The 25,911-nt window shown below is 40.1% G+C and overlaps 1 protein-coding gene across 1 annotated transcript in view; it reads right to left on the bottom strand.

Moving 5' to 3' along the window:
- Positions 1 to 25,911, bottom strand: part of Gabrg3 (gamma-aminobutyric acid type A receptor subunit gamma3) — a 611,436-nt gene that overhangs the window by 540,436 nt on the left and 45,089 nt on the right. Inside the window, exon 3 of the mRNA XM_036189088.1 lies at positions 22,373 to 22,440. Coding sequence (XP_036044981.1) covers positions 22,373 to 22,440 — 68 coding nt within the window. The remainder of the gene's footprint in view (positions 1 to 22,372; positions 22,441 to 25,911) is intronic.

Consider the following 25,911-nt stretch of genomic DNA (forward strand, 5'->3'; position numbering starts at 1 on the left):
CTCATTGGGAACTCTGTGGACCCAAGTCCTTTTTCTTTCTCCTTCACTGAACACACACCTGCTTTTGATAAAGTAAATTGATGTGGTTGCTGCTGTCCTTGGAAATCTAAAATTTCAGCAGATTTATCGTCATGTGCTCTGGCTGAAAGCTGCCACAGCATGTACCATTTCACTCAGTTTAGCTAGTTTATCTGACAGTGGGCATTTTAGAGTCCATTTTAGAGAGGGAAAAGGGACAGAGACACAAGTTATGGCTAATCTTGATTGTCAGTTTTATTGGATGAGTGAGAGCTTAAAGGACTGCTTAAGCATGCCTCTGTATGATTCTTTACATCAGCTAGAGTTCTTTTTAAATTCCATTTACTTACTTATTTATTTTCCTCTTTATTTCTTTTCAACCCAGAGTTCTTATTTCCTATTTGTTGGTTTTTGTTTGTTTGTTTGTTATTTGGTTGGTTGTTAAGTAGGCTCTCAGTGTAGTACAGGCTGGCCTTTGGCTTCCTATGAACTCACTATGTTATCAAGGCTTGTCTCAAACTCATGGGTATTCTTTATTGTAGACTCCTGAGTTCTGGGATTACAGGTGTGAGCCAGCATATCCAGCTCCATTAAGAGTTCCCATTAATTGCCTCAGTTTGTCACGGTGGCAGAAAGCCAATTAACACAGTGATCATGTTTGAAGAGATACAGCCTTTTCTTTTCATTTGTTTTCCATTTATTTTATTTTATGACTGAGTGTTGTTCTTGCATGTACGATTGTGCATCATGTGCATGTCTGGTGTTTGCAGGGTTCAGCAAGGGAGTCACATACATGGAAACTGTAGTTGCCCATGATTATAAAAATATTAAAATATATCAGTCCAACATTTACAACTGCCAGAGAATTTGGTACAGATGTAAAGGAGTTTTTTTTTTTCTTGTGAACTAATGTTTATGTTTTGTATCCTTGTTGATCAAACCAATCTGGTCAACGATATATCTAAAAAAAAATCATTCCTTGATTGGACTACTCTATTTGAATGCCACACATAGGCCTTTATCCAGACCAGACCTTGGACTTGGGTATAGCTTGGTGACAATGGGCTGCAGAGAGCTGATGGCTAGGAAACAAATGAGATGCAGAACAGGGGAATAAAAATACAAAGTAAAGAAAGAAGTAAAGATGTCATTTTAACCATGCCCTTTTTTCCTATGTATAATTCCTTCTTTAAAAATATCATCAAACTAATAAAAGAAAACAAGTGAAATTAAAAAAAAAAGAGTTACAACTAATGAAGCAGCTTAATTTTACAGGAAGAAAAGTCTGGTCATTTCAAAGTTACTCTTCTTTAGGATTAAAACACAGGAGACTTCTTTCTCAGGCCAGCCCAGGTACAGAGGTCCTGGTTAGTTTAAATCCATTGTCTTTTAAAAACCTAGTTCATTTGGTTTGACTGCCTGGAACATGAGTGACCCTTGTTTTGTTTAGGTTTGGTCTGTTGAAGCCTCATTGAGGAGTTCAGGTCAAAACAATGGCTTTCACAAAATTTCTTAATAAAACTTAAATATATGCTCCTATGTGATGAAGAAGTGCATATCTCCATGATGGTAGCAGGGGAAATTGGTGCTTCCTGGGAAATGAAATGAGTCTCCAAACTGGGTCCAATCAGCAATCCTGCTTGAACTTTGCAAAAGTCTTCCTCAGAGAGTTTCTGGGTAAGAGAACTGGAAAGGGCAAATGGGACTAGCTTTAGCAGGGAGAAAGGTGCATCCACAAAGAAGAAAAGGAATGAGCACATTAGCATCAGCTGGAGTCTAGTATCCACTGTAGGCTACTTACTAAGCCAGTGACCAGGAAGGACCTACAGCTTCTTGGCCTATCACATTGTAAGACAATGTAACACACACACAGGAAAGTGACCATGATATTTGGTCAGAGGTTAGGCTCTGTGACCACACCAGGCCTAGAGTGGTAGGGAAAGCCCTCTAAAGTAAGCACAGCCTGCCTCAAAACTGGAGTGCCACAACAGATACCCCAGCAAGGAGCTGAGCACTTAGGGACACACAGCCAAAGGACAGTGTGCTGTGCACTGTGGAGAGCCTGACACCTATGGCAGGGAGTGTGGAGTTGAGTGTAAAAGTCAGGAGAGAACTGAAGGATGTTGGCAGTGCCACAGAAGTATCCAGGAGTCCCAAAGTTCAGAAGGCTCCTGAACACCACACCAACAAGACTGGGGGATGGACAGAAGGGAAGGAAGGGAGGGATCCAGAGAGGTGAGCCAGTTGCAGCCATAAGATAGTAATATTAGCAGGTAGCAAGGCACATTCACAGGATTTTAGCACAGGGTTTACAACAGTTTGGGAACTGACTGGGAAGCCACATTGAGGACAAATAGAGGAGGCTGTGTCTAAAATCAGAGGGCAGCAGGACTGGCATTCTGACTGGACAATTTACACACTGAACTTCACAGTCTGAAGAGTGGGTGGGCCCTAGGCAGGAGGCTCAGCTCTGTGCTGCTTGCATCAGAGAAGCTCTAAGGCTCAAGCTCACTAGTTTTACACATTTGGATTCATTTGAGATTTTAGATGGAAAACCAGGGAGAGGTCAGGTTCTGAACTGAAATTTTCTACTCCATGTGAAAGATGAGGAGAGCAGACACACACAGGGGACTCATGATCCATGGATGTCATACCAGGCACAGCATGCTTGGTCTTCTCTCCCTGAACTTTAAAATACCCCATTTAATTAAGGATAGTTGTAGCTTTCTGCCTCAGTTTCCTTTTAAAGAAAAGTAACAATACAAGACCCAAAGGTGGAGATCTGAACTGCTCGTAGCACAGGGGTATCTTCAAGGACACTGTTCTTCCTCCTATCAGATGATGGCCTTCAAGAAGTATCCCTAGACATCTTGAACGAGAGAGGCACACCTTCCTTGTAATGTCAGCAATAGCCTTTCCCAGCAGGTCTCTACAGTACTTCACATGTTGCTGTGTCTTGGAAGCTTCTAACTTATGGCTGGAAGGATGGATCAGCAGGCAAGAGCACTTGTTGTTCTTTAGGAGGACTCATTCCAGGTCCCAGTTGCCACATTAGATGTTGTAACTCCCATCTCCAGGGGATCTGATGCTCTCTTCTAGACTATGAGCCCTCCAACACATATGACATTCATTCAAGAATGCATGCTCACACACACACACACACACACACACACACACACACACACACACACACAGAAATAAAAATAAAATCCTTACAATGTGAACCGCAGACCAGTAGAATCACACAGCCAGCATGTCAGGCAATAGCACGCCCATACAAAGTCATGACTCAAAGCACAAGATGATTCCATGTTTGGTTCCTTTTTTCATTGACTGTTTTTTTTTATTTACATACAATATTTGTGCATAGATGACATCTTGCTTTAATCAGTTAATTTAGTAAATGAATATGCCATGAGAATATGAACATCAAGAAGGGAAGTTTACTCAAAAGAATAACTTACCATTTAGTTATGGTGATTAACCAAGGGCAATGGCACCTATCTTGTTTTGAATGTACCTGGGGCCTCTGTGACCAATAGCTCATAAGTAGGTAACCCATGCTTGGGACTGAGATTTAAACACTGTTCATTGATGTGTGGGTACTTCTGCTTAAATCCCTTTTAAGCAAAAAACCTACTTACTTATCTTGAAAACTCGTGGGGTTTCATAAGACTTTTTCATACATTCTTAGGTTTGGTGGGTCTGCCTTTAAAGAGTCTCATGACTCAGGAGCATTTCACCAGCCCTGAAGTTTCCAGACATCCCAGTGCATGGATGCTTCCAAAGCCTAGGAGTACCCCACGTTTCTAAGGCACTCATTGGTCTGTCCTGGTCTATCCTGAGGGAAGCTCAGGATTCTTCAGTGAACACTGGGTCATGATTGGGCCATCTCGCAACCCCAGCCTCTCAATGCACTGACTCCCCACCTCATCCTCACAGACCCTTCTCTGCCACAGAGGGCTGTGATGCCACCAAGAACAAAGACAGCTACATGTCAAAACAAATAGCACAAAGCCAACAGAAAGAGAACCCAGGGGATAAAGTGAAGGAAGCAGGATCTGAAAGAGGGAGCAAAATATCTCCATAAGAGTTTCCTAGGAAAGGCTGGACATGAACTTGCACACCTTTAATCAGCATTTGGGAGGCAGAGGCAGGTGTATCTCTGTTTGAGGCCAACCTGGTCTACATAGCAAGCCAATGAAGGCTTCATAGTGAGAACTAATCTAGGAAAGTTTCCTATAAAGATAAATTGAGCAGAACTTCTGACTAAGTCAATGTAAGATACTTGGAAACGTCCAGTCCCTGTCAATGCTGTTGCCAAGGATGAATGGATAACTCTTCCAGCCTACTGATACTAAAACAGAATTCCCTAATATAGTTTTGTCTACTGAGAAGGGTGTCTCAGGAAACCACTATGTCTCCCTGACAGCTGTAGGCTGATGTTCAACACAGGACCTTTGCACTTAGGGGGAAAGCAGACTTGGGGTTTATGGCCTTATAAGGATCCCTCTTCAACTTTGGGGTGTCCTTCTTTGTCTGTAAGTGGAGATTGCTGGATTTAGTTTCTTCCTGCTTGAGTGATTTCTGATGTAAAAGCTATGAGCAGTATGTGGGAATCAAGGGCCCCCTAAGGGCATAGGCAGCAAGGCTGTGATGCAGTCTGTCAGACCTTCTGCCCTTTTGTATGTTTTTCATGTATTTCAAGAAAGCCTTCCAATGTTTCTGGAACAGATAGGCCCCAATGTCCAGTCCCACACATATCATCAACAAAACAAAGACTCTCTGCTTTGCCAAGTGTCAGTCAAGCACCTGAGCCTTCCCTTGGCAATCAGTGCACCTTTAAAAAACAAAAACATTTTTTTGCAAGGAACACTACTAAGTCCATTTAACAAGAATTATTGATTCTTGGTGTAAGACCACCCTGGGTGATGTGATCATGCATGTTCTTCCTCCCCATCTTTGGGCTATGATTACTCTGCTCAGCTTCAGCACCACTCCTAATAGGCTGGCTCAACCAGAATGCCCCACACTCAGTTTGTCCTCTCTGTAACTTTCCATTCATCCATCCTATTTCCCCTATTTTCCCAGACAGCCCAAGGGGAGAGCAGAAACATGAAGGAGATGAACCAAGAAAAACTTCTAAAGCAATACCCCAAGGAATCAAATGGAATGAAGTCAAACAGCAGCACTGGATGCCTGAGATTGCAGGCAACAAACCCCAGAACACAGTGCCTTTTCCATCTTTACCAAGGACTGAGGTGCTATTGCAATGATGTCTGCAGCTGATGTGTGATAGAAGCTGATGTGTGATGAACACGAGTGTGAATGTTTTATCCTTTTCACAGGTGAAAGACACATTCTTACTATAGATCTTAGCAACTTCTAAATATGTTTGACTTTGTTTATTAAGCAGAGAACTTGTTCCTTTTCACTTATGGAAAGCATTTCCTGGCTTCTTTACAGACCTGGATTGCTAGCAGTAGAGTTTTTATGCTTTAGGAAATTGAGTAAAATAAAAGTGACCTAAAAAACATAAGCTCAATACCTTGACAGCATATCTAGATGGCTACTAAGATATTGACAGGCAGGAAGGATATATAATGTGAATATGCTGATAATTCCCTAGATGCTGTGCACCCTGAGTAGCATGGAGTGGGATGGCATGAGAGTTCACAACGCTAGTAGTGACAGTCTACAATTGTAAACTTATCAATTATTTACATCCTTCATATTTCTGGAGCTTGGTGGATTGAAAGTATCAGAAGCATCTGGAAGCAAAACCTCAAAGAAAGGAATAAGCAGGAAGAAGGATGGAGGGGATGGAGGTGCCAAGAGGACCTTCTCTCCCAGAGCAAGTAGAAGGATACAAGTAGCAAAGAGCAGGGAAGCATAGAGTGTTGGGGTGGATCAACTCAGCAGCTGCCATGAATACCAAGTGGGTAGCTCTAGCTTTGCCCACAACCTCTCTAGGACATGTCTTACCTAGGCTGGCCCCACCCTCATTCACTCCCTCCTCTGTCTTTATATTTCACATGGAGAGAATTCACATTTCTACTCTTTCTCTGGAGTGATTACATTGTCTTGTACCCAAGGTTGTCCTTCCAGACACCAGTCCCCTGATGTGCCTGCTTGTTCTCTGCCTAGGATTCTCTGCCTGTCATTCTTTGTCCTTTCACGTTTTGAGGCTCACTTCCACGCTCCTGAATGACCACACTCCAACACTCATGCTGCCACTGAGGTGCCTATGAGGAGACAGGTTTTAGAGAACGTTTGGTGGTTGTTCCAAGGTGGGAACTTTGTCGATGGTGTGTTTTCTCCTGGTCTGAGGGCTCATTATGCAGATCCTTTGCAAGCTCCAGTGATGCCAGGAGTGCCCAGACATGGCCATGGCTCACCCACCACCAGGCACCTGCAATACAACCAGAAAGGCTACTGGCATTGTCTGACCTTGAAGTCTGCTGCCACAAAACAATACCAGAGCTTTAGGAATGAGGAGGCATTGGCACAGAATGCCATGACCAAGCCTTAATAAACCACAAGCAACTGTTATATTCTAGTTAACACCATTGGTGGCTTCTGGGTACTTCAAAAAGTTCCTGGTTTGAAATGGTATGTGTGATCATTTCCATTAAAGGCAATAATCACTGGCCATAGCACTGTAGCTCCAAGGAGAACCACATTTAACCACAGGCCTTTGAAGCAAAGCATGGCAACATTTCTAGAGTCTTAAATGGCTCTATTAGTTCGAACTGAAACTGATTGAGTCAAAAATGAAAGAAACACAGATGCATGTGTTCCATCTTACTTTCTTTTATTGTATGTGTTACTGAATCTCACCTTCCAAATTGTGCAGCACACACAGATACAAATACATAAACATGGACACATACATATACACAAGCACACACACACATACACACTGACAGACATACTTCACACACATACACAGTTATACACACACACACACACACACACACACACACACACACACACACATACACACCATCTAATTAAAGGTGTTTAACCTGGACCTATGGCCAGCACTGTCTCCAGGCTTCTCAAAGTCAAGTTAATAGTCTGAAGCAGGGCAATTCCACCAACTAAGGTGAGTGTTTTGTGCTCTGGCCCTGGCACTGTTGGACACCAACAAGTGTTAATGAAAGGTGACTTCAGCTCTGCCCTCCAGAGTTGACATAGCTACAATTCCACCAGCTGCTTTTCCTTCCTTCCTGTATTTTTCTTCATACCTCCCCCTCATCCAGTGGAAGTCAGCTCTGAGTCAGAGATCTGTGCTAGACTTGGGGGTGTGGGTGAGGAAATGCAAATGCCTGTCCTGGGGGATTTTAAGACTATATATCAGCCACGTGGGGGTTTCTTGGTCACCCCAGAACCACAGGTTGGAAGTGTCATATTGTAATGTACTTACCTTGACATGGAGTTCCTGAGGCCTCAGGTACCTGGCTGTCACTCAAAGCCCTTCCTGGGATCCGTAGCCATCTGCTTAATGTGTAAGCCCCTCAGCCTCCAATCAGGTGTGCATCTCAGCTCATCACCCTCTGCTCTTGTAGGCAGCTTCAGAATAAGTGAACAGCTCTCATTTCTAGACTCATACCAAGTCTGGCTAATAGCAATGTCCAGCCGCAGTGCCTGCTTCTTCCTTTGGTTCCTCTCCAAGGTAGGCATGGCACCTGTTCTGGATTATGAAGTGCTATGGTGCATCCTAACTCAGAGCTTGCTGCAATGTGAATGCTGTTGTCTTCCCTAACTCATGCTAGAAACTAACAACGTGATTACATTAGGAAGCAGAACCTTTGGGGAACTGGCTGATGATAAGGTTTTGAATGTTTCCTATTCACCTTTTCAGTGTTTGAAGAACCCATCTTGCCCATCTGTCTCTTGAAAACACAAAGAAGGTGCCATCTTAGAAAAAGAGAAGAGCCCTTCAAGACTGTATTGGAAGGACCTACTGGCAGCCTGACTTCAACTCTACAGCCTCCAGAAACACAAGCAAAAATTTCTGTTGGATAAATTTCCCAATCTAAGGCATCCTGTTATAGCAGCCTGAACAGAGTGTTGTGATACTTGCAGCATATCCTATGGAAAAAAAGACTGACTGGGAGACCTTGCAACATTGCCAAGGAGCTGTGCAAAGAAAGATCCTATAGGCAACTTGGCTGCACCTGTGAGCAGGAATTCTGAAACCTAATGATCTGGTAAGTGAGCAGGACAGCCAATGAGTATTTGGTCTCTTGAACCTGCAGCCACCTGGGAAGCAGCAATCATTAGAAAAAAAACACCCTGGAAAACCACACAGTAAACTCAGTATCTATGTCATGGTCACCACAAGAAGTATCACAAGCCAAAAGACTCAGGCAACACAAGCCTCCCTCATGTCTGGAAGCTAGCAAGTAAGACCAGTTTGGGCAGCATTTGATTTTCTGAGAGCCCCAAGGAAGAGCCTGGATTAGGCCTCTCCTTGGATTCCCAGTATTTCACTGCGATCTGAGGAATGTCTTACCCCAGTGGAAAGAGCACCTCAGTGTCTCCCCTTCAGCTCCCATGGCACTTTCCTTATGTGTCTGTGTCCCACTTCTCTACCAGTTATATGGGATTAGAACCCCCTCTCCGCCAGTATGATCATATATTCACTAATTTAATCAGCAGCAACCCTATACCCAACATGGCCACATTCCAAGATACTCAGGCTCATGGCTTCAACAAATGATAGGAGAGGAAAATGCAAATGATGGACGCCTCCATGGAGGAGGCAAAGAGTTGTGACTGCTTTCCCCTGGAGCTAGGGACAAGCTGGCTTTTTGCCCTTTGCACAGTCAGGGAGCAGCATCACTTTTAGAGGTAAACCACAATAAACAAACTACCTATATACATCTAATACCTTCCCTGGGTTCCCTCCTGAACAACAACAAAAAACTAATACAGATGCCTTACTCTGATCTTCCAAGGCCTATGTGATATACCACCCTCCCCACTCCCTTCCTATCCCCAAACCCCATATGTGGAAATCTTTATAGTGTGGTCAAACATACACTTACACAGGGAAGTGTCCACAATCTGAAATACCATTGTGCAGGCTTGTTCAATGTCTTAGACTGTAGAAATCACTCTCACAAGTCCTTGTTATTTCCATTTACCATTGTCTCCCCTTACCTGACTCAGCATCTGACACACAAGGGTGCTCTGTAATACTTAGTAGATGAATAAATGCTCACAGGATATGAGCCTCCTTTGACTTCTTACATTTTTAATGCCTATATTTATTCAGGTCTCAGAAGTTTCATTTCCTAAAACTATACCATCTCTGCAGTCTGCTGCCACTCTTCAGATTCAGAACTCATACTTCTCACTCTGAAATGTGACAGTCTTTAGGACATCTCTTTAACACAGCCTTAATACTCCCCATTATCTTCTGTATCAATGCTGCCAGAAAGAGTTTTCCAAAAGAGGTAAATGACCAGTTACCACTGTCTTGGAACAGCGCCTCTTCTGTGGATGGGACTCGGTACAGCACTCCTGTCCTTGTATGAACCACTCTCACAAGGGTACAGCTGATCACGACAAACACATATAGTTGTCTGCCTCCATACAAGTGAGGCTGTCTGAGGCAAGGCTGTGGGAACCTCATTGAGGGAAATTGGAGACACTAAAGAGGCCTTAGTAAAGCATTCCATCCCCACAAATCTTCCTGTCAAAAAATGATTTAAAATAACATATAGAGATATTTTTGTCAGAGGCACATCATAGAGCTTTCTGTTTAAAAACTTTCTGTTCTCCTCTCTCATTGGTTGTAAACCCAGCCACATGACCTCCTCGTCACTGCCTGTTTGTACAGACCTCCAGGTCTTCTATGGTTGGTATTGAGATTAAAGGCGTGTGTCTGCCATGCTGGCTGTGTCCTTGAACACACAGAGATCCGCCTAGCTCTGCCTCCCAAGTGCTGGGATTAAAGGCGTGCCCCACTACTGCTCAGCTTCTGCTCTGGCTTGCTCTGACCTCAAGGGAACTTTATTGACATACAAATAAAATCACATTTCAATACAAATAAAATATCACTATATTTCCCCTTTTCTATTTTAATAAAAAGAGGAAAAAGTTATAACTAATATAAAAAAACTATATACAAAAGTACAATAACTATATATACCATATATACAAACAATAAATACCTAAACAATGTCTAGTCCATTTGTATTTGACAAATTCAGAGAAAATAATTCCATTATCTATCCTATTTTGGTAAGTCCAGAATGTACCTGATTCACTTTTTATCCTAACTTATATAGCTAACAGAACTGTCTTATAACGTCTTTCAAATTTATACACTTACAGCTCTTAGTGAGTTTTTCTGAAATCCTTAACAAAGATAATTATAACTATAACTAACTGATCTTCAACTCCCTCAGAGACCCAAGAAGGAAATAATACTACCTAATAAAAATAAAAACAAGAAGTGCATTCAAGCAGCTTCCCAAAAAAAAAAAAAAAAAAAAATGTGAGTTGACAGAAACAGCCAGCTGCCTGGACAGTCACCTGAGGTTTCTCCGCAGTGTTGGGGCATCATCTTCAGCCTACAGGCTTAGCATATCTGACAGACTCTTTTGTGAACTAGGATTTATACAAGGTCAACAGTTTGACCTCACATTTGGTGAGAGCAGTCCATGTATCAGAAACACCTGAATTCCATTAGTGTCATGTCATGATTCAGGATTTTAAATTCTGGAAATTATTGATGTTTTTTTTTTCAATTCAGCTGTCCATTTTTCTTGGCTGTGTATATGTGGCTTCATCTTGACATCCTGTTCTTCTCCACATCCCTCTATTAAACACCAGTCTACTATTGAGAGGGGTGAGCTTAGTTATTCTTCAAGAATAACTGTTTCATCTGCTGTTCCATTGCATATCAGAAGCCATTGGCCCACTCCCTGTTCAGCTGCCTTCGAAGAAAAGGGCACGGTACCTTTTACAGATTGCAAAGGTCATTCACTTCAGGGATGGTGCCATATTGTCCTGGCTTCAGAAGATGCCTTTTGTTAAAGCCACAACTACACATGTTTTGGCAAGAATTGGTAGTCCTTGGTTTTATGTCCTGTCTGTCCTGTTTGACAGCAGTTGATTCGAGGATACTTTGTTGTCCAGTGGCTAACTTTTGCCACAATGAAAGTTAGCTCCATATGCAGTTTCTTCAATGCCCATATTTTCTCTGAAGTAGATTGGTACTGCCAGGAGCCATCATGTCTCATAGTCATAGCAAAAAAGAAAAATTCTTAAGTTATTAAAACATTTTAAATGCCATATTATGTAGATCTCTGAAGGGTTTGAAGATCACCTGTCTATCTAAAATATATCTGTTTGATCTTGAAAACACACCTAATATGACTACAAGTTCAATTGTAATGTCTAACCACTAACTTTCATTTCTATATATCCTAATAGTTGGTAATACTAACATTCAAGGATTAGCAAATTGCATTACATTGTTAAATGAATGGTATAAATACAATATCTCGAACAAGATTAGAAATACGTGTATGGTATAGTCTAACAATCTCAATCTCAATAATAATAATTTTTATACAATATAAAACAATCCAATTGAATGTAAAGAGGTAAGGGGATCAACTGTGCAATGTTCCACAGAAGTAGAAACACTGAAGACCAAAGGGAACTCAAGAATTTGAGCTATGCACACATATGGAGAAGACTTTGCACAGAAAGCCTGCTAGCAAGGTCAGCCGTCTCATTACTACAGACATCTCAACTTTTCCCGTTTCCACTGTAAGTTTGTTCCCCTTCACTTCTACAAATGTGGCTGCTCATCTTACCAGGGATTATAATGATATTTTACATAATAATGAAAAGTTCAGAAACAGTCAAAATGTAGAGAATAGACCCAAGTTAAAACTGCATTGTTCTGATATGATAGTATATATAAGTGACCTGCAAAATTCTACCAGGGAACTCCCACAGCTGATAAATACCTTCAGCTAAAGTGACTGGATAGAAAATTAACCCAAAGAAAATCAGTACCCTTCTATATACAAACATAAATGGACTGAGAAAGACATCAGGGAAATGACACTCTTCACAACAGCCACAAATAATATAAAATATCTTGGGGTGACTCTAACAAAGCAAGTGAAAGATCTATATGACAAGAATTTCAAGTCTTTGAAGAAAAAAAAATGGAGAAGATATCAGAATATGGAAAGATCTCCTATGTTCATGGATTGGTAGGATTAACATAGTAAAACTGGCCAGCTTACCAAAAGCAATCTACAGATTCAATGCAATCCCCATCAAAATTCCATCACAAATCTTTACAGAGCTTAAAAGAATAATAATTGCCAGGCCAGGTGGCGGTGGTGCATGCCTTTAATTCCAGCACTTGGGATACAGAGACAGGCGGATCTATGTGAGTTCAAGGCCAGCCTGGTCTACAGAGCGAGATCTAGGACAGACACCAAAACTATACAGAGAATTTCTGTCACCAAGAAAAAAAGAACAATAATCAACTTCATATGGAAAAACAAAAACCCAGGAAAGCTAAAACAATCCTGTACAATAAAAGAACTACTAAAGGTATCACAAATCTCTGATTTCAAGCTGTACTATAGAACTATAGTAATAATAACAATAAAAATGGTATTGGCATAAAAACAGACAAGTGGAATTGAATCAAAGACCCAGAAGTAAATCCACACACCTATGGACACCTGATGTTTCAACAAAGAAGCCAAAATTAAACAACAGAAAATAGAAAGCATCTTCAATAAATGGTGCTGGATATTAGCATGTAAAAGAATGCAAAACAGATCCATATCTATCACCCTGCACAAAAATCAAGCCTAAGTGGATCAAAGATTTCAACATAAATCCAGTTACATTGAACCTGACAGAAGAGAAAGTGGGGGATAGCCTTGAAAATGTTTACTTTTTAAAAATAGACTTATAAAATGAGACTTTCCTTCCTGTCTGTACTGTGCTCTCTTCCACTTGCTGAGAAAAGCACTCCCTCTGGGTGTTCCCATTTCCCCTTTCACAGTATCTGTGCCCTGCCAGTCTCATCTTTATAACTTTTTCTCCTCCCCAATCCTTCCATGGCCCCTTTTGACTTTACTGGCTTCTATGGTTACTTCAGGAACTTTTCTATTTGGGTCTGGGTTATCACAGTAAGTATAATATTGTTCAGTTCCATCCATTTACTTGAAAATTTCATTTTATTTTTATTCACACCTAAATAAAATTGCAATGTGAATTTGTGCCACATTTTCATTTCCATTCATTAGTTGAAGGATATCTAGGTTGTTTCCACTTGCTAGCTATTGTGAAGAGAGTTACAATGAACATAGTTGAGCAAGTGTCTCTCTGCTAGTACATGGAGACCCTTGGGCATATGCCAAGGACAGAAACAGCTGGGTCATATGGTAAATCTCTTTTTAGCCTTTTGAAAATTCTCCACACTGACATCCAAAGTGGGTATACTATTTTGTATTACTATCAACAGTGAATAAATGCTGTGGAATAATCCTTTTGTATACTGTGAAGTCTGCGTTGCTCCCATTGGTTTAATAAAGAGCTGACTGGCCATTAGCTAGGCAGGAAGAGACAGACTAAGAAAACACTGGGAAGACTTGAGAGTCACCAGGAGATTTGGAGAGAGACAAGATGAACATGCTGTGCTGAAAAAAGGTACTGCCACACGGTATAACTTAGATAAGAAAGATGAGTTAATTTAAGGTATCTGAACTACTTAGTAACAAGCCTAAGCTATCAGCTGATCATTTATAATTAATCATAAATCTCATATGGTTATTTGGGAGCTGGGTAGTGAGACAGCAAATTCTGCCTACAAATGAGAGCTTCCCTTTCCCCACATCCTCAGCAGCATTTGCTGTCAGTTGTTTTCCTGATCTTAGCCATTCTGACTTGGGTAATATAAAATCTCAGAGTAGCTTTAATTGGCATTTCCATGATGGCTGAAGATGATGACTTCTGAGATACTTTTTATCTATTTTTATTTATTTTTCTATTCAGGTCCATTTTTTAAAAAAATGGATCACTTGTTTTCTTGATTTTTTTTTGTGTATGTGTTGTTCTTTGTAAATTAGGACTATTAATCCTCTATCAGATGAACAGATGTCAAAGGTTTCTTCCCAGTCAATAAGCTTCCACTTCTCTCTGTTTATTATTTCGTTGTGATACAGTACTTTTTGGCTTCATGAGACACCATTTGTCAATATTTGACTTTAAATTGTGGGCAAAATGGGGTCCAATTCATAAAGCCCTTTACTAACCTCTATCTTGTAGGGTATTACTATCTATCTTTTATTTCAGCATTTTCCAAATTTCCAGGTTCACATGAACACATTCAGTCCACTTGTAGCTTGTTTGTGTGTGGGTGGGGAGGGTGATATATATGGGTTTACTTTCATTACTCTGCATGTAAATCATTTCCCTAGCACCATTTGTTGAAGATGCAGTCTTTTCCATAGTGTATAATTTTGGAATCTTTATCAAATACCAGATGGCTGTAATTATGTGCATTCATTTGGGTCTTCTATTTTGATCCATTGATTGACACATCTGTTTTTGTGCCAGGACCATGCATTTCTTATTACTACAACTCTACAATATAACTTGAAGTGTGGTATGGCAATCCCTCCAGCATTGTTCTTTTTGCTCAGGATGGTTTTGCCTATCTAGGATCTTTTGTGGGTCCATGTTCCTCTGTACAATCTCACAGGGTGTTGATTGGAATTGCACTGAGTTACAAATTGCTTTTGGTAGAATGATCATTTTCATAATATTAATTATACCAACCCATCAGCATAGGAGGTTTTAGCACCTTCTTGTGTCTTCCTCAATTATTTTCTTCAGAGATTTAAAGTTTCTAATGTAATGGTCTTTCATCTCATTGGTAAGGTTAATTTTAAGATATTTTATTTGGAGGCTATATTGTAAATGGGAGTGTTCCCATGGTCTCATCACATTAGCTATTGATATATAGAAAGGTCACTAGTTTTTGCAAATGGATTGTGTATCCTGCCACTTTTTGAAAGTGTTGATATTTCTAGAAGTTTTCTGTGGAATTTTTGGTTCCTTTATAGATAATATAATGTCATTTTGCAAATAGGAATAGTTTGACTTCTTTTCTTATTTGTATCACTTTAATTTCCTTCTCTTATCTTATTTCTCTAGCTATTACTTTAAACGTTATATTGAAAAGAATCAGGGATAATAGACAGTCCATGGGATTGCTTTCATTTCCTTTTTCCCTATATAGGATAGTGTTGTTAGAGAGCTTGTCATATATAAACTTTAGTGTGTTGAGGTATGTCCCCTCCATCTTGATTCTCCCAAAGACTTTTATCATGAAGGCATGTTGGATTTTGTCAAAGGCCTTTTCTGTATCTATTGAATAGATGATGTGATTTTTGTCATTAACTCCATTTATATGATTTATTACATTTATTAAGTTACATATGCAGAATCTTCCATGTCTCTCCAGGATAAAGCTAATTTGATCATAGTAGAGAGTCTTTTTGATATATGCCTATATTCAACAAAAAGGTAATTTACTGAGAACTTTGGAATCTGTGATCAATAAGAGTTGGTTTTGGTATTAGAATAACTCTGACTCCAGATCAGGGGTTTAGAAGTACTCCTCTGTCTGTCCTGGGATTTTCTCTAGCTTGAACTTGTACTGGTCTTGTGTGTACTGTCACCATTTCTGTGAGTTCATATGTACATAAGCCTTGTTGTGTCTGGAAGATAGTTTTCTTGGACTTATCCACCTATTCTGGCTCTTAGATTCTACCTTCTCTTCCACATAGATACCTGAGCCTTGAAAGAAGGGGTTTGATAATTCATTAGGACTAAGTGCTTCAGACTCTTGCACTCCCTACACTGCCCAGGTGTGAGTCTTTGTGCTAATTACCATCTATTGGAAAAGAGGCTTCTCTGACAAGAGATGAGTGATGCAGTGGTCTGTATGGGTATAGGAATATCCCCTTATGAGCCATTTTATTGATATATTACTTTAGCATAATTATAGCAGTATGTTTTCCCTTAGTGACCATGACCTATCTAGTCTTAGGTTCTTGGGCACTTTAGCAGTGTCAGGTATGAGTTCCATCTCATATAGTGAGCCTTAAAGCCAATCACAAGGTGTTTGGTTATTCCAATAATATATTGCTCATGGATATAATTGCAGGCAGATCACTGGGTTCATAGCTGAGTGATACTGATGAATTTCTCCATAGATAGAATGTAAAGAATCTTCCAGTACCATAATTGTTAATTATTAGGGGAGAAGTTTCTACTTAGGCACCAAATCTCTTTCTCCATGTTCAATGACATAAGCAAATGGCATCTTCAGAAATAGGGGCTTGCTGTGATAACCAGTATTTTTTTTATATATATATTTGATTGAGGAGTTGAAGCCACCAATATTTTGCTGTTACTGAAAGGTACGTGTTGTTGTCTCTCTCTCTCTTTCTGTTTGTGTTCTTAGTTCTATTTTGTGTTCCAGTAATTATAGCTTTATTTGTTTTCTTTCTGTAGCCTCTTGAGTATGCTTTCTTCCTCCCTTCAATCCAAATTATTGCTTCCCGTAGTCTCTCTAGGGCTGACTTAGTGGGCATAAATTCTTTTAGTCTGTTTATATCATGGAAATTTTTCTTTCTCTTTCAAGTATGGCAGATGGTTTTGCTGGGTAAAGTAGTCTGGATTGGTATCTGTAGTCTTTAGTGAGCTCCAAGCCCTCTAGCTTTTAAAGTTTCCACTGAGAAGTCTATTTGTTTATCTTTTTATGGGATTTTTTAATATGTGACTTATAAATTTCTCTTGCAGTTTTCAATGCAGCTCTCTCTTTGTTCAGTATATTTAGTGTTTAAATTATACTATGCCATGAGGAGTTTATTTTATGGTCTTGTCTATTTACTGTTCTAAATGTTTTGTGTATTACTATGGGCTTCCTTAATTTGGTAGCGTTTGCTTCTATGACCCTGTTGAACATTATGCAATTGACCTTGAGGGTGAGGATCTGGGGCTCATGCTGTGAAGACCATGCTAGTCTTAAACTCATAGAAATCAGCCTGACTTTGCCTCCCAAGTGCTGGGATTAAAGGCATGTACCAGCAGGACTGGCTCAGAATCTATTTTTCATTTCTTAAAAGAATATTGAAACCATCTATATGACTGTCTTCTTGGGTAACTGATAATGGAAGAGAGCTGTGCTTCCCTAAAGCAGAAATTTCTATAAGATACACAAAATTAACTTCATTTACTTCCCTTCAAAGCTTTGCTTTCTTGTAGAGAAGATCAAAAGCATAGGTCCCAGAAAACTGTCCCTTCTTCAATATCCCAAGAGCAATCTGAAAGACTCTTAAGTCAAGAACACAATGTCTTGAGTAAGGCTTCTTTGAACTTAGCTGTAGCCCAAGTTACTTGTCTGCTTCTTTAGAATTAAGACTTGTTCCACAAGAGCTTCAATTCGCAAGCCATTTGACAATGAAGCTATAATTTCTTCAATGTGCTTTGGTGCCTTTGTTGAGAATCAGTTGGCTGTAGTCACCAGGGTTAATTTCTGGAGTCACTACTTTGTTCCAGTGGTCTAATTATTTGTATGCCAACTTCATGCTGCTTTGGTTATTACAGCTCTGGGATATGTCTTAAAATCAGGTATTATGATGTTTCCAAATCTGCTCACTTGGTTATGAAGGCGTTGGCTGTTTGGCTGTTGTGCTCCCATATGAATTTTGAGATTGTTTATTCTAATTATCTGAAGAATAAAAAGTACTTGTCACAAGAAGTTGGGAAGAAGTGCAATGGCAGATAAAAGGAGGTTGCCTATAATCGGTTTATAATGTGAACATGTGTTCAAATATCACATGTGATTAATATGAAAAATTAGCACATACTAATGAAAAATAAAATAGCTTTACACTTTTTCACACCAAGTTAAGTAGCTTTGATGGCATACATTGTAACAGACCAACAATTCCACCAAGGACAATGAGAAACCTTGGGTAAAATATCAATTTAAAGTTTAGAGAAACCAAAAAAGACAGGGTAGGCATACAGAAAACAACAACAACAACAACAAAAAAGTTATTTCTTTTGTGATACTTTCCACAGATTTTGTCTCAAGCTACAGTGCTACATAAGGAACAGCAGCTAGGATGAAGAAGTCAGGGTGATTTGAGACAGAGTTTTGGGCCTCCAAGAAATCCAAAAAAGAGTTGCTGCAAGTTCTCAGAAAGCAAATGACCAAGCAGAGCCTGGGGGCCCAGGTCTGTGAACCCAGCTATATAGAAGGCTGAGGCAAGAGGACTGAAAAATCAAGGTCAATGCAGGCTATGGAGTGAGCTTCAGGCCAGCTTGGGTAACTTTAAGTGAGACTCTATCTCAAAATTAAAATTCTTAAAGGCTGCAATTGTGGCTTAGTGTATGTAGAGTCCTGAATTTAATACCAAGTTCTGAAAAAAAGTAAGCAATGACAGAAATGAGCCAAAAAGTAATAGTTTCCTCTCAATACATTTGCTGACTTAGCTGCTCTGAGAAGAGACCATCATGAAAATGAGTATAAGAAACAAGGTTCTCAGTTGACACCTCTGGACAATTGCACCTAAGAAATGGGGAGACCAATGCCCAGTTGAGCCTCAGCAAGACAACAGGCCAGCCTATACTGGCTCAGACCTGCACAGATGTGTGAAAATACAACTTCAGAACTTCACTTATTCTTGTGCACAATCAACATTGCCTGGCCTGTTGTGAAGTAAAATCAAACAACACAGTGCAACAGAAACAGAACCAGAAGTGGCCAGATATGGTGGTTATTAGACCTGTGTTTAATGATCAATGTACTCAAGAAAGTGGATTGCAAGATGGAGAATCCCCAAACTGGAATCTGTTAGAATCAAACCACAATTTTACAACCAAAAAAATACTAAACTTTAAAACCGAAGCAGATGAAGAAAGACCTGGAAATTTAAAGGTGAGTCAGGAAGCTTTGTATCAAGTACAACACAGGGCACAAAGGGAGGAAGAAAGAGCAAAGACAGGAGGAACAAAGGAGATATGGGAGGTTTCAGGTGACAAGAGTCACAGAACATAGGGAACCAAACAATACGGGAGCAAGGTAAGAGATAACAGTGAGGACATCTGAAGATCTTACAGGATCTTGAGATTTTTCTATACCCCATGCCTTCCTGTGGACTCTGAACATCAGAATTTGTTCATCTTATGTAACTGTGGTCATTGAACCATTGGGAAACTTCTCTTCTTCCCTTTCCATTATCTCCTACCTAGACTCTAATAATGACTTTTCTACCCTCTTAAGAAATAACATTTGATACCTATGTATAAGTGGAATCATGGGTATTTGTCTTTCTTGCTTTGCTTAATATAACATCTTCCAGGTCTGCCCATGTTTCTATGGATGTCTAGATTGGCACAATACTACCCTGTTGTTCATGTGCTCTATCATCTGTTCATCATTGACTGACAGATTGACTCCATATCTTGACTGTAGACAATGTTATTTCCACAAAAAAATAAACACTCATGGTCTTGGATGCTTTACTTGCCCTTATGTCATCAGCACATGGTGTTTACTTGAACTTAAACATTGCACTGTAGCCCATATATATGTAAAATTAAGTCAATAAAAAAGGGAAAAAACAATTTTTCAAATATGAGTGTAGGGTATCAAACTACAAATTCAAAAATGTGATAAACCTTGGGTGAAAAAGGTAACATGAAGAAAATCAAGCAAGACTTGTTTTGTGTTGCTATGACCTTCACTTCTTTTGGCCCTAAAACTGAATACCTTCAGGAAAACTCTAGAAAGAAAGAGACCATCTTAGAGGGTTAGTCACCTCTTTGGAGTAGATATAGCTCTCTGATGACCCCTCTCAAAATGTCCATTCTAGAGGGACAAGTGTGGGATTGGTGAGTCTCACTTTTCTCCCATCACTCTTAAGGCTGTGCAGCATGACACCAGTTCTGAATATTTAGGTTATGAATCATCACCATGTATATTCTGGTGATGTCTAGCCTGTCCCTCTGCCTTCCCAACTACCTGCTATTCCTTATTCTTACATGGTGATGAGTGATTGGGCTTCCACAGGTAAGCCAATGGGAGAACTTACAAAGAAGAAGGAATCAGTGTGGAGCCACATGGAATATGGCTGCAGACCTGCAGCATCTAGGAAAAGTGAACATACAGAGCTCCCAGAAGGCCATCTTAGTGGAGACAGAAGGAACAGGCAGGACATACTAGATTCTAAGTAAAGATATGATTCTAAATGACATATACTTGTCCCACAAAGTTCAGGATGCAAAGAAAGAGCTCCCTGTCAGCTATGCACTTTCAAGGTTTTCTGTACTCTCGGTCCAAACTTACAGGAAACAAAAACTAAATATTTCAATTTTTAGAAAGGAAAAGTAATTCTAACACTGGAACATGCTGAGCCCTCATCATCTCAGTGTGTTGCTGAAGTGGTATTTCTATAGTACACACAGCTGCATTTCACTCCATGGCCTTGAGGATGTCCTGGGATGACCACCAAGCTGATCATACTTAGAATGCTCCCCATGAGAAGTCAATGAACTTCATTTAACTCAACACAAATAAGAACAGTGAGCAATCCACCAGTATAACACCCTGGAGAGTAAATTTTCTCAAAGGCTACTTAAAATTGGAAATTCTCCAAAATGATCTTACATGTGCTTCTGACTGCGGCTTTCTTGGTCCTGAACAATCTGTGTGCACCAGGTGCTGCACACATTGAGTACACTGCAGTGGCTAACCTGGAGGATGTTATGATAACTCTGCTAAAACAACATCCTTCTGGTCCCAAAGGGACTAAGAACAAGCAACTGCAGTACGTCAATGGCTGTCAGTCTGCCAGATGGACAGAACTCCACCTTTGTTCCAATGCCTAGCTGAAAGTTCTGAAGTTAAAATCTCAGTATTCACAAAGTCAATAAAGGTCTTGTGAGGATGGAAACAGTAACCGTCATTGTCTTTCCTAATTTGTTGTTTGCTAAGTGGCTATTTGGGAAAAGTCCTATGACCTCATCAAACTTTAACATTGTGGTTGAAGCTAAATAAAAAACTTACATCCTGAAACCCTGAATACACTTCCCAGTGATGCAGTCCCCACAATACAGTCTTTAATTGAGTTGTTTTCATTTCTGTCATCCACCTGTTACTGCTGGAACTCACAGTTGGAAGGAGAGAGCTGAGTCTCACAAGTTGTCTCCTCATTTCTAAACATGCACCAAAGCATGCATGCTTGTATACACATGCATGCACATACACAGAGAGAAAGTCCTGCTCTCGGGGAGGTAAGGCCCAAGTATATCTGGTGCTAGAGTGAAGTTAGACCTGCCCTACAGCTTGGGAATAAGAGCATGTCTAACCCTAGGGAGGCCTCCATGAGCACCCAAGGCAATCTCAAAGATGCTTCTCAAAGGCCCTTTTGCTGCTGGAGAGTCAGAATTGTAAAAGGCTCAATTCATATAGCTGCGGAACCACACCATGGTTTCAGAAAATAAGATACTTAAATGTAAAACGTGGACCTTGCAAAACATGGAAAGTATTGAGTAGGAAACTGAATGTAAGTGGGTAATGAGGGTTGAGTCAGCAATAAAAGGTAGATGGCAGAATTGAAAGCAACTAAATTAAAGATGGTATTATGGGAAAAGTGTCATTGGGAAGTGTATTCAGGGTTTCAGGATGTAAGTTTTTCATTTAGCTTCAGCCACAGTGTTAAACTTTGATAAGGTCATAGGACTTTTCCCAAATAGCCACTTAGCAATCAGCAAATTAAGAGAGATAATGATGGTTACTGCTTCCATGCTCACGGAACCTTTATGGACTTTGTGAGCACTGAGATTTGAATTTCAGAACTTGCAGCTCTGCAGTGAAACAAAGGTGGAGTTTCCTCCATCTGGCCACCAGGAGCTGGCTTATTCACAGAATCCAAACCAAAAGGTGCCTACCACTTATATGCATCCCTAATATTGGTGAGGTCAGATAAAGACAATGGCTATACAACCCCAAATAATCCCATCTCAAAGGCATGTGCTGTCAATATGTGTGAGAGTGGGGACAGGTCTTAATTCCCAGAGCAATGGCTGACTGATGACATCACAAGCTGTCCCTCTTGACTCTTAATGACCATTTTCAATATCACATTACTTAACACTTAAGGAATTATAGTGGGCTTTAAACACACATGATAAAACTCAAACACAAATCCACTGGAAACTGTAGGCATGAAGGGGTGCAAGAGCCGCCAAGCTAAACACAGGTGCTTCTTACCATGTTTATGGATGACACAGGACCAATGCTGTTAACATAAATGTCCACATCGATCACAGTTGGTTTTACTGTGGAGAAAAATACATATATGTTAGTAATTTATGATACAGTGGAAAAGGAGAGCATAGCCGCATGTCTGGAGGCCTTAGACACTAACAGCACAGCCTTATGCTGCATAGGTGGATGATTTCTCTTGGGGACTTCATTTGCATTTAAAATTAAACTCAACTTGTCTTCTTAAACTCCAAAAGGATGAGAAATTTTGACTTGTATTTATCAGGCTGTAGGAAAATAAGACAGTTACCCACTGCAAATTGCCAGAAACAGATTACTAAAAAGATATTCTATGTTACTTAAGTTGATTTTATGGCAAAGAAATTGGATAAAATATAAGTCATTGCATAAGTAATTTAATGTTGAAGTAGCTATAAGATGAGCAATATCAGAGGTAGATTAAAAAAAAAAAAACAACTATAGTTCCAAAGCAAAATTCTAGTAAGTTCAAACACCAAAGAAAAGCAAAAACATGACGTATCATTATCATCATTATTATTTAAGGAGACAGATACATGCCTAGCACAGAATTAAAATGCTATAGTCATAAACAGCAAAAAATTGTGAATGAAAGTATCACTGTTTCAAGTGTGAGAGTGCACAGCTCCCATGAACAGGACACACTACAGGTTCAAGTGTGAGGGTGCACAGCTCCCATGAACAGGACACACTGCAGGTTCAAGTGTGAGGGTGCACAGCTCCCATGAACAGGACACACTGCAGGTTCAAGTGTGAGGGTGCACAGCTCCCATGAGCAGAACACACTGCAGGTTAAATTGTGAGGGTGAGCAGCTCCTGGGAGCAGCACACACTGCAGGTTCAAGTGTGAGGGTGAGCAGCTCCTGGGAGCTGTACATGCTGCAGGCTAACTAGCCAATTTAGGTTTCCTCTTCCCTTGCCTGCAGAGGGTTGAAGCACCAACAGTCAGGAGCCAGGGACTCTGCAGAGCTCGAGGTTAGGAGCCAATGCCCTGTTCAAGAGAGAACCATTGTTGAAGGAGAGAACAGAGCCAGTTTCAGAATATGTATGCCCAGGAGGAACATAAACAAGAGGCATGAACTTGTCCACATGAAGTTTCCATGGAAACAAGACTGTTTGCTTCTGCAATTATTTCAATGGGCCTACTTCAGTTCCACTGAATAGCTGCTCATTCACAAATGGACTCTGCACTTTGCTTCTGGAACTGAGGTATCTTTGAGCTTCCAAGCCCACACATTCAGGGATTTAAATCCAGGGTAGTGGTTTTCAGACTTTCATGAGATGAAAACAATAGTCATGAATTTTTAGCCAACTCCCAAGATCAGTCAACACAACCAATCTGTGTTCCAAAGAGTTGTTGGCATTTTGGATGAAAGCCCCAACACAATTCTACATGCTATACACATGACACATAAGTTTCAGATAAGCAGACTCTGAACCTGGAACTAGGCTTTCCTGATTATTAAAATGACAAATAGCAAATTCCTTCAGCCTCACTGAATTCCTCAGTGTTCTGTTTCCACACAGGACAGCTCTAGATTATACTGTACAGAAGGCTATGTGATGTGATGTCAGTTAAGACTTTTTGCAGAAGACTTTTCTGGTTGTTTGGAGTATTTATTACACTCTGGGTTTCTGGAGTTTGTTAATCTCATTAAATTGCAAGGGCTTGTAGACACAAAGCCCAAATGGCTTAAAGGGGAAGGTGTGAAATGTATTGAGTGCGATCATGTAACAAAGATTTTAAGAGAGGGGAATTGGGAATATATACACATGCACATAAATACACTCATAAATGCTGGAGGAACCACTGGTTTTAGTAGCTGTTGCTAAGCAAAGTCATGATAATGTCAGTGGCACATTTCAGAATGCCATCTAACAGCTGTGCCCAAGAAGCATACAGGCCATGCTTGATAATTCAGACACCAAAGATACAGTTCTGATAGAAGGCTTTCACCAAAGTCATCAGCCATCTCTAACGAAGAAAATGGCAGCCTTTTTTGGCCAGTGATGCTGGGAAAACTGGATATCCAAGCTAAAAAAGAATGAATTTGGATCCTTACACCGCATATCCAAAAAATCAACTCAAAATAGGTTAAATGACTGACCATACTTATAACTATAAAACTATTAGAAGTAAAGATGTGGAAGCATTGTGATATTTAATTTGTAATGGTGTCTTATATTTAATATCAAAATTTCAGACAGCAAAAAGATCAATTTTACTACAGCAAATTTAAACCTGTACACAGAAGGCATAATGGAGTGAGACAGCCACCCCTGAGTGCAATTGGGCACAGTTAATAACAAGAAAAATTACTCAGGCACTGTAGATGATAGTATGGTGGTTCTTCAAAATAATAAACAGAATTACCACAAAGTAAAGCAGTCAAATATCCTGGTATTTTGCCAATGGAATTAAAAAGAGGGACTCAATAGATATTTGTATGTCTACATTTATACTGAGGTCATTCACAACAAGCAAAAAGCAGAAACAACTTAAGTAACCACAAAAGATGAATGGATAAACAAAGTGGGGAATATGATGGGATTTTATTTCATCTCTAAGGGGTATAAAATTTTAACACCTGGTAAACCATGGATGAATAATGAAGGCAGTACACTGAAGAAACGTAGAGCTTCAGTTCTGGAAGACAAGAAGGAGGTGGATAGTAGTGACACAATGTAATGCCATTGATTTACACTACGATAAAGTAGATAAGATGGAAAGCTTTATGATATATCATGAATTATGTATAAATAAATACACACAGATAAAGCATAATAATGATCTGGGAAGACCTAGGTAATTGAAAGGATGATAGCCTTCACAAAGGTAGTAAATCCAACAATAGCAACAAGAGGGACCAGTTCTCAAGGTGAGAGGGGACAATTTCTATTGTAAAGGTTATAAAAAAAAGTGGAGGTGGACTAGAACTGGGCACTATTTACTGGCTGAAAACTATATTCACTTGCCATTCTTTATTTCAGCTCTTTCCTACCTTTCTGGGCATTATTTACTAAAAATTTAGGGTTACTGTGTCTGAGAGGATTGTGCAGTGAACAAGAGTTTGGCCAGGGAACAATGGGCAGGCCTTGAGGATTGTGCAGTGAATAAAGCTTGGCCAGGGAACAATGGGCAGGCCTTGAGGATTGTGCAGTGAATAAAGCTTGGCCAGGGAACAATGGGCAGGCCTTGAGAAACCTCAGCCACAGTCCTCCCTTCAGAGGTTCCTGGGACCCTAAGAGGACAGTGTGGCCTCCATTTTCTCCTCACCTCAGTCACAAAACCACTGCACATGCAAGAATGGTTTTTTCCCTTTACTACACCAAGTTATTTCTTAGCCTAAATCAAGCAACTGAGGAAAGAATGCTGGGTTACTATTTGAACTGTCAGTACAGAGACAAAACATGGTGCTCATGAGAAGGGCACCTCTCAGGCCTTGCTGGAGGCAATGTAGGCTTGGAATGGGTGGTTTAATGATGGACCTAGAAGCACGTAGCTT

This window comes from Onychomys torridus, chromosome 1 (assembly GCF_903995425.1).
Source record: "Onychomys torridus chromosome 1, mOncTor1.1, whole genome shotgun sequence".
Taxonomy (NCBI): Eukaryota; Metazoa; Chordata; class Mammalia; order Rodentia; family Cricetidae; genus Onychomys; species Onychomys torridus.